Consider the following 14,036-nt stretch of genomic DNA (forward strand, 5'->3'; position numbering starts at 1 on the left):
TGAAGATGGCAATGCTGGGTCTTTTTGACAACTTGTATTATTAACATGAGTTAATTCAGTAGTAATAACACAGCTTAGTTTTCTAATAATCCACTGTTTTTATGTCTTTGTAAAATACATTTTAGAGGCCTGGTTTCTCTTTTTGACAACTTCAAGGTGGTTTGCTGTGCGTCTGGATGCCATCTGTGCCATTTTTGTTATAGTGGTTGCTTTTGGTTCACTGCTTCTCGCCAAGAGTAAGTACAGATGTTAAAAAAAGTTCACCCAGTAATTACCATGTATAGTAATGTCTAATTCTTTTTCATATGTTACTATTTCTAATTGTTTAAAGGCTGTAATTAAGTTAAATGTTTCTTTCTAGATCATGATCTCTTCCTTAGTCTAGGGCATTGGGGCTGTATCTGCTTTCCTGCAAATACTGGAGGAAGTTCAGACATCTTCTGGGCTGAGGCATGCATCTGTCATCATCCCCAAGTGTGCAAACAAACTTGCACTTCTGCAGTCTTCACTTTCGAGAGTCTGGCTTTCAGAGCAATAACAAGAAATAAATCTTCTTCTTTTTCCCTACCTCTGTCTTTCTCTTTTGGGCCTACAGGGCTTTGCTTTTCACACTGAAACACCCACGGAGATGCCTCTTAACAACTTTTTTCCTTTCTGCACATGGCACAGTAGGTCAAAAGGCAAGCTAAAGTTCCTAGGGATGCTCTTGTCATATCTTGGATTAGGGGGATAGGCCAGTTCCAGAAAGAAAATTGCCTCATAATAATACATTTTATGTTCACTGTCACTCATGAACTGTCATTAGTGTATGCATCATCCAGGATGTAGTTGGGTTAGATGTACTAGAATGAGATAGTCATCTAAAACATGAAGGAAGAAGTAATTATCTTGGACATGAAAATTAGTGCTAATTTTCTGGTTTTGTTTCTTTTCTTTTTTCTTTGGATAAGTTTTGTATGTTTTACATACAAACATGTGTATTTTAAAATTTGAACACTCTGTGCTACACAACTCTGCAAATTTTGAGCTAGATTTGATGTTAGTAGAATGCAAAAAGACAAGTCAAAACAATGGTCCTGAATCTTTCCTTGCCTCTGGATAAGGAGTAGCTCTCTTCAAGTCAATGGGACTATGTTAGGATAAAGTTTCAAGTAAGTCAGAGGACAATCATGGTTAATATTGGGCAGACAGAACACATTTATTTTGTGAGAGTAGACCCGCCGAAAACAGTAAATGCTTTTATAAACAGAGAAGAAATATTCTGTCCTGTTACTTTATCTGATTGCTTATAAGAGTACAAAGTTGATGTAAATGTTCATAACTAATTTTGAAATAATTTTATGCAAATTTTTTGCTTAGGTTTAGGACCTTATCTAACTTCCTTAGAAAAAAATGTGAAGAGTTAACCAATGCTCAGCCAGATAGGGATGACCCTAAAAATCTGTGTAAGTATGGTCTTGAGACTGAACCTCAGTTTTTAGATAAATGCCAGGTCAAGGAGAATTGGGATTATCTCTTCAAAATGTTTCCAAAAATTGTGGCAGGGAGCTGTTCTGCCTGGAGCTGCTCATTGCACAGATAGCAAGTAGCACGTAACCAAATAAAATTCTGGCTGTGATGCTTCCATCATGTAATAACCTCATGAAAGTGAACTTAAGTGAGATTTTGTGTAATTACAATGTACCCATTTGAGCCTCTTTTTCCTTTCTTCTGCAGCTCTGAATGCGGGGCAGGTTGGGTTGGCGCTCTCCTATGCAATCACCCTCATGGGAACATTCCAGTGGGGTGTTAGACAAAGTGCTGAAGTTGAAAACCTGGTAATGTTTATTTCTTCCTTTTCCCCTCCTGGTTCCTTTCATGCTTGCGACATGAAGCCTTAAGGATGTTTCTTCTTAATTAACTTAGGATATTAATACCTTAGCAAGCAATTGAGGCACCACTCTGCAGTTATAAAGGAAAATAACTTCTTTTATGTTATAATTTGTCCGACTGATTTTGCACATTTGTTGAGGTGAATTGTGTCCAGGGACTGTCCTCCATTCATAGTAAGGGAGGTTTTACAATTTCCCTTTACAGCAGAAAGGCGACTGTCTAGTTACAGTGTAGACAATTGCACTGCAACTTGCTAAAGTTGCAATAAATTAATCCCTTTATAAGGAAGATTTTAAATTATGTTTTTATATTTGGTATTTATAATTTATTGTTATTTATTATTGTATTTTAAAATTTTATTTATATCCCTCGTGGCATTTTTAGAGTCGTGTTATTCCATTGCAAAGGGTTATAACTTTTTTATTTATTCTATGTTAACACAAAAGTGAAAGTATTTGTTTATATTCAGCTGAGAAGATTGTGTGTTTTCCAAAATATGATATAAGATGCCTTTGACCAATTCACAGTATTAACTAGCATGTTCTAATTTGCCTGCTTACTCTCTTCTTAAGATAATACATAAGAAAAGTAGATTGTAAAAAAAACATGCTGAACCTAAACCTGGGATTTTTTTTTGCTGTGTTGACAATTGAAGTTACAGTTTGCTGTACATAGTCTAGGAAATAACGTGTAGTCCTTTTGTCGAAGTTACAAAGCCATGTTTAATTAATAATAATAATAATAATAATAATAATAATAATAATAGGGATGTTAGAATTGTTTTTTTTGCTACCACATTGCTTCCTCAGTGCATTTTTCACACACCAGTTAAACTGGTAGTGACAGATTTTGTGAAGAATGAGAAGGAAGCTTTCAGGTTTTTTCCTACCATTGGGGATGTTTTGGAAGTGTGTGGAAGTGTCACACGTACTGAACTGCTTTCTTGGAGGCTCTGATACAGAAATACCTTGGAAAAGAAAGGCAATGTGAAATGCTGGTCACTTCATGGAACTGTGATTAGCATTGACTTCTTTAATAGGTGGACATCCACCAAAAATCCCTTGTTATTAAAGGGTGACTACACTTGGAGGAGGCAAGAACACTTCCTCTCTATTCTGGTGCTAGCTGGTCAAGGGAAGTGATTGTCACACTACTCAGTGGTGGTGCACCCTCGTTTTGAGTCCTGTGTGCAGTTTTGGGCAGCGCAATACAAAATGAAGCTATTGGAGAGTGTCCAAAGGAGGGCCATGAGGATGGTGGAGGATCTGGAGGTGAAGCCTTATGAGGAGTGGCTGAGGTCACTTGGGCTGTTCAGCTTGGAAAAGAGGAGACTGAGGGGAGACATCATTGCAGTCTACAACTTCCTCATGAGGGGAAGAAGAGGAGCAGGCACTGATCTCTTCTCTGTGGTGACCAGTGACAGGACCCAAGGGAATGGCATGAAGCTGTGTCAGGGGAGGTTTAGGTTGGATATTAGGAAAAGGTTCTTCACCCAGAGGGTGGATGGGCACTGGAACAGGCTCCCCAGGGAAGTGGACACGGCATCAAGTCTGCCAGAGTTCAAGAAGCATTTGGACATTGCTCTAAGGCACATGGTGTGATTTTTTTGGGGTTGTCCTGTGCAGGGCTAGGAGTCTAACTCATTCATGTGTCTGCCTGTAGTTCATTTGGCAATTTCATTTCTAGCTTTGTCTTTCCAACACACAATGGATTGGTGTCATCTTAGTCAAGTCTGACAGGCAGCTCTCACAGCTTAATTTTCTTAATACTTATGCACGTACTTAGATTTGTAATTAATCCTACTGATGAGAAATGCTTATGTATGGCTTTATGTATCATGATAGATTCAGATCTGTAGTAGGACATGAGATGCATTCTTCCCAGTTTTTTAGCTGTATAATGAAAGCCTAGAATGGCACCAAATACTCTTATCTGTGTTTAAAAGAAAAACCATGGAGTAATTTGCATTGAATCTCTATAGTAAAAATGCACACACATGTTTATATGCATGCAGTATTTGCAGTGTATGCAACAGGATGAAGTTCACGTATTTATGTCTCCTTTCCTCTCCTTAGATGATATCAGTAGAAAGAGTGATGGAGTACACAGAACTTGAAAAAGAAGCTCCTTGGGAGACCAACAAACATCCACCAACAGAATGGCCTAACCAAGGAATGATAGCATTTGAAAATGTTAACTTCACTTACAGTCTAGACGGACCATTGGTTTTAAGACATCTGTCTGTTTTAATTAAACCAAAAGAAAAGGTATGTATATGGCTGTCTTTGGATATTCACAGAAATTAAGCAAAGATGGTAAGTCGACAAGAAGCTGCATGCTAGAAATCCATTATAAAATACATGGATGTTAGGAAAATACTAAGTGTTCTTTTAAAAAATAAGCTTTAATTATATTTATAACAGAAGTTATAGCCTATTTATTTCCTGTAAGTGTAGCATAAATCCCTCTTGGAACATAATATTTCAGTCTGTCAAAATAAAGGATTAAACATGTCCAGTAATTTCCTTAAAAAAAATCTGAGATTCTTCAGAAAGTGGCAGACATTGAAAATACCAGCCAAGCCCAGAATGTTTGTTCAAATCCAAAGCAAATGGACCTGCATTAGGAAATTAGGGGTTCAACAGAGCGAACATAATTGGAATCAAGTATGTCAACAGACAAGGTAAGCAAAAACAATTGAAAATAAGGAATGTACATGCCCTTGCACTGAGCCCCAAATGAAAGACAGAAGAAAGAAATACAAATCAGTTGCATAACTTTAGAATTCGGGATTTTATTTCAGTTCCTTTTGGCTACCAATCCAATTAACTCTTGTCATTAATTAGATTGGTAGCCAAAAGAAACATAGAAATAAAACTCTTCCTCCTCTGCAAATCTGACTCCTCCTCCCCAATTCTGACGCTATCCCTGTTGAAAGAGTGCTGCAGGAAAGGTCTCCCCCACAGACAAAATTAAATTAGAGCCCTGCAGTGTTAATTTGTGCTTTGCTGCATTTCAAATGCAGGTGTACTTTTTTGATTAGGAGGTCTTCCCTAGGAGGCTGTTCAACTTTACAGTCATTGCCCTCGCCTCCTCTTTAACATGCTTTTCCATGCAGTTCCAAACCATTTCTTTCCTCAAGTGGACCTTTTTAATAATATGCATGTTCCAAAATTCAATCGGACTTTGCTACATTGAGGTGATCTCCTGGAATTGGCCATGAATGAGTTAAAAATGGTCTTTTGAGAAGAGCCATATGGGCCATCTCCTTAGCTGTTACATGTCTCTCCAATATAGACAAGAAGTTCTACATTTCTCAGTGAGAGACAGGAAAAAAAATAAAAACAGAAGCAAGAGATATTAGCAGTGCATGACTCAGTTGTTGGTGGGGGCAGGAGAGAGAGGGATCACTGGGGGTATTTATTTTTGCTGAGCAGTTCCGCTGTGGTTTTGTCATCCTGAATTTGCCCAGCTCAAAACTATTGCCAAGAACTTTGTGTTTGCTTTCTATGATGTTTTGCAGAACACTGCAGTAGGCTGCCGCTGTGTAAAATAAATCTCCCAAACATGCCTCCTCCTTATATTGGTTTTAATTCTGGAGAAGCATCTTCTTCAGAACCAGGTTTCCAGATCTGTTGGGGATTCTGCCCATACTGCTGTCAGTGAGAGCTCTTAGGCCTGTTCAGGCCCCTGGTTTATAGAGACTTCTGGTGGCTGCAGGAATGAGTTTAAGCTTCTGCTGTGCTTCTAGTTTTTCTTGTAGCCACTCCAGGGCCCAGTTTGGGAAGCTGTGGGTACAGTAAGAATGAAGGAGGTGGTTGCTAGCAAATCACTCATAGGTTAAGGTCTCTTTTGATCTGTTTGTCTTTCATTCAGTATCTCCCTACAGCCAAAGCAGGTTAGGAAGGACCCTGTGTTTTAAACAACTTTGCTAATGTAGTGTGGCCTGACAGAGACAGACCAGGGAGACACAAACTGCTGTGCCAGCAGCTGGCAGTGGTTAACCTCCTCTGCTACTATAGCTGCAGCAGAGCAAGGTCAGCATGTGTACCATTGGGGTTTAAACATCCCTATCTTTGTTTCAGGGAACTCATGAATGCTTTTTGGCTAACATATTGTTAAATGCACCTTTTCCTGACAGCTTCTGGATCTGCGGGCTACATGAAAAAGTTAGGAAGGTGCAGATGTAGATTTACAGCATGGCAGCTGTGCTCTCAGAACATACCATGAAAGGGAGGTTGCCTGAGGGATAACAAAGACATGGGCAGTTTCAGTGGAGTAGCTGACATGCTGTAAATCTCACATTTTTCTTGCAGCTCTACTATGAAGTACAAGTGACACTTGAGTAATGATGAGCCCAGCGTAGCAGGTGTACTCCTGTGTACGCACATGGCTTCACAGGCAGCACAGTCCTGGCTGTGTGATTCCTGATAGGTGGCTGGCATTTCCATTTGCGACTGGCGCTGTGTTTGCACTGGCTGTGAGCGTGGGCCTCTGAAGAATAAAATGTATTAATCAAATAGATAATGTGTATACTGAGCTATTTCAAATTCCTGTCAATTTTCAGCAGCCTGTAGTCAATTGGACCAAAGATGCAAATAGATTCTTCTAAATATTGAAGAGCATAGTCCTTTCATTTGATGCCAAACTGAAAGTGGGATTTCGACAATATGTAGAGCAGCTGCATTTTTATTTTAAGTATTATTGTATTTTTTTATGGTTTTTTTCTTTATATCCTTGATACAATACTTTATATTGACATTTGCAGAGGAACAATTGAACTTTTGTTTTCACAGCTCTGGTTGTCTGTGTTCTCTGTTCAGCATTTTCTTTCTGAACTGTAGTTTATCTGTTCAGAACTATTTTTCCATTGTTTCACTGATATAATTTAGAGTACTAGACATTTTATCATTTATTGTAACAGATTTGCTTAAATTAGTCTGTTAAATAGTAAGCACTGTAGACATGTTAATTAGTTTATATACAATAGTGGAATAATGAATGGTTGGAAGAAATTGTTGAATCAAAATGTAGAAGTAGAAAATACCTTGTAGATTATGCAGTATAAGTTGCTGCTTGAAGTGTACTTTTCTACTGTGTTGTGTATTTTTTATCAAACGTGGGCACTGCTGTTTTGTCTGAACTTAGTGTCTCTGACTGAAAGTTTCTCCTTGCACTTTGATGCAGTTTCCTGTGCTTAATTTCATTTCAGCAGTCATTGCTGCATACGTGTGAGTCTCAGGCAGTGGGTAATTGCCCTCTGGTGTCTGTACGTATACTCATGAAGGTTTTCATCTTTCTTCCTCCTTTCTTCATCTCAATCACTTTGCCAAGCTATATTATACACGTTTCATCCTCATAAATCCTTCCCCATCAAATCAGTATCTCCAACCCATATTAATTTTGTGTTGCACTGCTCTGAACTTTTTCCAGTGTGCTGATTTTTTTTTTTGAAAATGTAGGGATTAGAACAGAATGCAGAAATTCTGCCAGATCAGATCTGTGTAGAGGGTTACATCCATTATCTTCTGTGATACGGTTGATTACTGTGCATTGTTTTTCTCTAAGAATCCTTTACCCAAATACAACATTAAAAAAAAATTAAGAAAGAAGAAATATTAGTAGGTCTTAGCCCCTTGTCATTGAAGTTATCAATTCCATATTTTGCATAGTCTCTTTTTTCTGAAAGCTTTATTTTTTTTTCACACTGCTTATGTCTTCTGATTTTTCTTTGGGAACAAAGAGAAGCCTGAATCTCTCTGATTTTATTATTCACTATTTCTTTTGTTTGAAAAGGAATTTCAGCTTGCTGTCATGGCATTGTAGTTTCAATACTTTTTGAAGATGTCTGAAGTATGGATACAGTTTATAATCCTGCTACTTTAAAGTACTTCACCTTAACCATACTAGCCAAAATCAGTCTCAGTTATTTAAATTGGGAGTACATTGTTCCCAGAGTGTTTTATGGGAGTCTTTTTTTGGGTTGAGAAGTAGATGCATGCCTGAAATGATTCGCCTAACATCACCCAGCAAACCAGGTTTAGTATAAAAATTAGCAACCTTGAATCACATTGCTGTGTGCATTGAGCCACTTTATCTTGTTTACACAATAAGATACCACACATTAAGGGGAAATCTTTCACCTTTGAATATGATCCAAGAAATTTTCGTGTATACAAATGTCACCTGAATCCAAACTGATTTAAGAGGAGAGGATTTTTCCTCTTGAAAGAATGTTAATTATAAAGAAGTTTTATTTGGTGCATGTTCTACTGTAAATCCTGTGATGTTGTAAAAATGTTGCTCGACATATTAATTTGTCCTGGAAAGCTCACAGTTTGATTGTACAGGCTTGGCTTGCTCTGTAGGTTGGAATAGTGGGAAGAACCGGAGCTGGGAAAAGCTCTTTGATAGCAGCCCTCTTTCGCTTGGCGGAACCTGAAGGAAGGATTTGGATTGATAAGTACTTGACATCAGAGCTGGGGCTCCATGACTTGCGGAAGAAAATTTCAATTATACCTCAGGTAAGAGAGTGACTTGGTTTGCCATGGATATTTTGTATATAATACCATAGTGTTTAAAGTGCTTTGCTGGGATACGTTCCCCCTGCACCTCTGTAGGCAGTAGACACAGGAACTGTAGCAAGGCGTTATTCTTACTTGAGTACAGTCGTGATTATGTTAAGATAAACAGAATCAATTTTGGGCACTAGAGCATTTTCTCTTCCTAGTTTTGTACCCTGTCTGTTCCTCTGGAATATCTGTGTGTTAGCTGTATGCTGTCCTTCTATAGTCCGGGGAAGAGCAGAGAAAATCTGGTACGTATATACCAATCTTCAGCAGTCCTCTGAAGTCACTTGATCCTTTGGCAGCAATTCCTGCCTGATGGATTGCCTGAAGCTTCCTTAGTAAGGGACTTTGAAGGACCACTTTCACCTCCCTAGTCACCTCTGTACAAACTGACTGGTGATAGATTTAGAAAGAGCAAATGTGCCACCTGGAAGTGAGCTATCAGCTTTTGCGTTATTTGGAGAAGGTTGGACAGGAGAAGACCAGGGGAGCAGACAAAAGAGTAGGTCATTATGGCCCATAATAAATAAAACTTGATGAGTTTTAGAAGCTGAATGCAAGAAAGGCTGCAGTACAGGAAAAAAAAAAGACAACTAAGACAGTGTTGGAAATAGCCTCATCTCCCATGCTGGAGCAGAAAAAAGGTTGTTCAAAGAAGTCCAGTAGGTCACAGATCTTCTCTCTTAGAGTCTTACTTTCATGAGACATTAAATCAGAGAAGGGTTATGTATAACCTCAAAACTTAGAAGGCAAAGTCTGTGCATGTTACAGTTTCATGAGAGCTCTGGTCTCTTCTGTGGGCATTTGCTCTTCACTGAAGAGGGAGGAAGAGTGAAAAACTACTATGATGAAAATGTGAAGTCATATTTTGGAAAGTTGTTCATCTGCGCTGTTCTAGCAGGTAGAGTGAAGAGTAGACTGTAAATCAGAAGAATTTTTTTGCCATGTTCAGCATTTGTTCTCAGATCTCTGTATTTTATTACAGAATCTGTATTTAGAGTTGCATCTGAATGTGTGCTAGTCTGTGGGCGGTATGGCTGTCAGAGCGTATTACGTTCTTTACATTGAGAATCTGATACAAATGGTAATGAGGCTCTTTTTCCCCAAGAATACGAGTCAAAGAAAAGAAACAGGTATGCTATTGAAAAAAAAAATTAAAAAATAGGTACTTCCCCAGCAATTGGATTGTTGCCTAATTCAGGATGTCTTTTGTTTCTGCATGCTGCAGGCTTTGTTATTGCAGTACTCACTGGAACTAGTCATCTTTTGTATGTAAAGAGGACTTTATATGGATTTAAATTCAATTTTTTGTTTGTGTGCAGCGTTCCTTTCTCATGAAAGCAGATGATCATCAGTTCATTCAAGGTCTACAGCTTTTTGAAAGCCTTGCCCACAGCTATTGTGGGCGATTTTTACATTTTGAAGAATTCAACCCAGTTGAACAAAATAGGATACTGAGACAGGAAAACTGCAGGTCAAATACAGTTTCTACATGTTGAATGATACAGATGCTCAAAGTTTGCTGCATTCAGTTCTACATGTGAGGTGTTTTCATACACTGGTCTATTGACATAGTTTTAAAACTGTTCTCATCCAGTGGAACTCTGTGATTTTTGTCAAGTTTATGTAAGGTTTTCATCATAGACCCAAAAGTTTTGAGTGTCCAAAGGCTAGCAGGTAGCATTTTTTTTTTATGTAAGGGAAGACTGTTTCTACTAAAAATATGCAGAACTATCAAGTGGTGGTATGAAGAAGAAGAGGAAGGAGAGTTTGGAATCAGTAAACTTTTACAGTAAACTCTATGATAGGCATTGTCTTGTACTGTGCTAATAGTAGTGTCAATAATAGGAATAGCAATGTAACATCAGGTAGTTATTTTGCAGCAAATATCTTCATAATTATGTGGGCAGCTGAAAAACCAGAGAGAGAGATGCTTATTAGAATTGCAACACAAAACATGCTAAACAGAACCGTTCCTAGAGAGTGATGAGGCAAGACTGAAGTTTTCTTGTGTGTAAGTTTAAATACCTACCTGGAGAAATAAAAATATGCTTAGGCTTCTAATTGCTTGCTTAGATGGAGCTGTGTAAAGGTTGTGTTTGTAAATCTTTTCTATGCAAATGTTGTCTGCCTCTCTGACTGCAAGCATTTTTACAACAATTATTTACAGGTTAGTCTTATTACTTTCCTCTCATAAACCAGACTGTTTTAAATAATAATCTGTGTCAGAAATGGTAATTAAAAAATACCCTTATCTTCTGTTGCAGTGCGTGTCTGTTGTTAGGACTTTTATAATAGTTATGAACACTTTATAGGTTCAGCCTCTTCTTTTGCCAACCTGTAAAAATGGATTGAAAAGGAAAATAAATGTAACAATACCTTTGAAATACGCCAAATGGTGCATTAAAATGTGTATTGTTAAACAAATTACTTTCTAGGTGTTTTTGAAGAAAACTGCTTTTTGGCCTGGAAATGTTTTGTGTTAAACCCTTTTGCTCATTCAACAGGTTTTTAATGACATTGCTATTGCAGCAGATACTTCCAAATAATTGGCATGTTACATCAAGAAGTGTTTATCTTCTTTTATATTGCTTATGGCATGTTCTTTTTTAATTCTTTTATAGCACGCAGATGGTTTAGAAATGAAAAGACAATAAAAGAGTTAAGGTCCGAATTCTATTATGATTTGCTGCAGCCCTTTGGATCTGGGCATCAGTAGGGTTAGATGGGGAGTAAGTCATGACAGGGTAATCTCAGAGTAAGATGAAGTTACCCATTGTAAGTTAGATTTTATTTCCTAGGGGAGAAAGGAAAAAAAAAAAAAGAATGCATTTTGCTAAAATTTCTCCAATTTAAAGAAGACTGACAACATGATGAATGGTCTCCACTTACGATTAGCACTGTTACAGCTTTTGACTTGTTTTTGTCTTTATGTGTGGTATTAAGATGAGTTTAGCCCTAAAGTCGTGTCAGTGCATGACTCTCAGGTCGGGCAACTCACATGACTGAGTACTGATCTATTGTTTAAGGAGTTCTGAACCAAAAGTCCTCTTTCCACTTCTTAAATACTACATTTTCAGTGTGATTTGGGAACTGAGGTAGAATAAAACTTGCTTTGACCACAGGTAAACCCCCATTGGTACCTGAATGGGAGAAGGTACTGATTTGACTCCCTGGTGTATTTTGAGTGAGAGCTTTGCCCAGCAGTGCTCCAGTTCTAAGTAAGTTTGCTTTGGTGCTGTGGCAGTATAGACTAACTTAGATGTGTTTAGGTTTTAAATGGTGAAAGCTGTTCCTGCTTATCCCTGATGGTAAAATGGAAGGGCCTTCATGGTATGAAATGAAAAAAACCCACAGCCAAACAGAGAAGGAAAACCAGACAGGCACTGTGAGCTTTTTGATTCCTCTCTAGTTTATGTACTTCCCCAAAGGAACTCCCAAAAGGAGTGTGAGCTTATTAACAGTGCTAGTTGATGGTTTTTCTTAACAATACCATGAGGACAGCAATGATTTCATGTAAGTATATATATAGCTTGTGGCATCAGAACAGTGGCATGTAAATGTCCATTTAAGTACCGACATAACTGTGTACAGCAATTTGCAAACAGACCTGTCCTGTTTGGTAAATTGTCTTCATACAGAGTAGTTGAACACTTGCCTCCCCTGCCACATCCCCCTTAAGCATGCAATTGTATTATACACCTTTGCATTTCAAAAATGATAGCTTGTGGTTGGATACTTCTGTGCTATTGTTCATATAGGTTAGCTGTGATTATCACTGAATTACCAATTGAGTTATAAAACCTGTGTTTATAATGGAATGCTGATTTTACTGGATTTCAGGAGCCTGTTTTATTCACTGGAACTATGAGGAAAAACTTAGATCCTTTCAATGAATACACTGATGAAGAGCTGTGGAATGCCTTGGAAGAGGTGACTTACTAGATCTAATAATGTACATCTGGTATTTAAAATCCACGTAACAATAACATTACAGTGCTTGTGTGTGTTAGGTTTTAGATGTTTTCATTGGGTTTGATAAAGGTACAGCTGTTGATGGAAGAAGGTAGACTATCATATGTGCATTTGTGTATGTGTGTGTGCATGTGTGTGCAGACATGTGTATTATTATATAAGTCTTTTATGAAAAAATTATCCTTTGGGATGATGCCTTGGTTGTATTTTGATTCATATCTTGGTTTTAATGAACATTAATAGATTCTTAACAACATGCTTTAATGTTTCTAGAATTCTAATAACTGACACACTGTGTAATCCAACTTGGCACTTACGCATTTTGTGTCAGAATATAAAAGGCAAACCTTTTTGTTGTGTCATCAGACAGACAATAGCTGATTTAAAATAGAGTTACTCATCCTACAATATGTTGACATGTCAACAGGTGCAACTGAAGGAGGTTGTGGAAGATCTACCCAACAAAATGGAGACGCAGCTGGCAGAATCTGGGTCTAATTTTAGTGTTGGTCAGAGACAGCTGGTGTGTCTTGCCAGAGCAGTTCTAAAAAAAAACCGTATTCTTATCATTGATGAAGCAACAGCAAATGTGGACCCAAGGTAAAAACAAAATCTGTCATATTAAAATGAGCTGGTTTCTCTTCTAATATGTTCATCTCCGCTGTAGAGATGAACTTAAATGTGTTATATTTCATGTAGTTTTTACTGCTGTTTTATGTTTTTGATGATACCATCATACTTGTCTATTCAAAATGGAGCAATTGAGCTTTGGCTATGGAGCAGATGATATAAACTACGCGCTCAAAATATCCCTAATTTCAGTGCGTTCCATAGAGTAGGGAAATTAATATTCAAAGTTTATTTGTCCTGCAGCCATGGATTAGGAGACAAGAATGTTCTTGAAAATGCATCTCTGTAACATCAGAATAGCCATGAAACAAGTTGAGTTCTGTTGACTTCTGGAAGAAATGTCTGCTGGAAATAAATAAATACAAAAGATTTAATTCATCTTGCTCCCAAAACCCCCTAAAACTAGAAAGGTGAAAAATGGCTGTAAGTAAAACCAGATACTTCTCGTTATGAGATGCTGTCCTTTCAGATGGCTCAGATGCTGGTGTGGTAAGTTAGAGGTAAAGTAGGGGCAGGGGCAGCGGCAGCAGGTAAGCTGTCCTAAACACCACAGGAATTGCAAAACAGATTTGGAGATGTTTAAATCTACAGGATGGACTCACTTATTCATTATTTTGTCTTGTATAACTCAGGCCAGCAGAATTTTCCCGAATTCATTCCTGTTTGAACTAGAGTGTACTTCTAGAAGAGCATCCAACCTCAATAGCAAAAAAAAATTCAATGACAACCCTCGTTAAATTGTTCCAATAGCTAAGTACCCCCACTGTTAATTTTTGAAACATTTGAAGCGCTGGTGGAAATATTTTGGAAACAATACTGCAAACGTACTGCATCAATTAGTCTGAGCTGAATATATAGTTCCAACAAACTATGGCTTGAGGGAGAACTCAAAGTCCAAAGAGGACAATAACACAGCAAGTCCCTCAAACAGATGCATTAAGGATTTTGTATGTCATCTGGGCGTGACTCATTTTTCTAACATCTTCTTGG

General features: G+C 37.9%; 1 protein-coding gene across 2 annotated transcripts in view; it reads left to right on the plus strand.

The window, feature by feature from the left end:
- The window catches only part of ABCC4 (ATP binding cassette subfamily C member 4), a 135,602-nt gene that overhangs the window by 91,742 nt on the left and 29,824 nt on the right, over positions 1-14,036 (plus strand). For both annotated transcript variants that reach the window (XM_017732634.1, XM_017732635.1), the window contains exons 23-28: positions 126-236; positions 1,717-1,817; positions 3,948-4,139; positions 8,241-8,396; positions 12,285-12,374; positions 12,844-13,016. In XM_017732634.1, coding sequence (XP_017588123.1) covers positions 126-236; positions 1,717-1,817; positions 3,948-4,139; positions 8,241-8,396; positions 12,285-12,374; positions 12,844-13,016 — 823 coding nt within the window. The remainder of the gene's footprint in view (positions 1-125; positions 237-1,716; positions 1,818-3,947; positions 4,140-8,240; positions 8,397-12,284; positions 12,375-12,843; positions 13,017-14,036) is intronic.

Source organism: Corvus brachyrhynchos, unplaced genomic scaffold (assembly GCF_000691975.1).
Source record: "Corvus brachyrhynchos isolate BGI_N302 unplaced genomic scaffold, ASM69197v1 scaffold12, whole genome shotgun sequence".
NCBI classification, from domain to species: Eukaryota; Metazoa; Chordata; class Aves; order Passeriformes; family Corvidae; genus Corvus; species Corvus brachyrhynchos.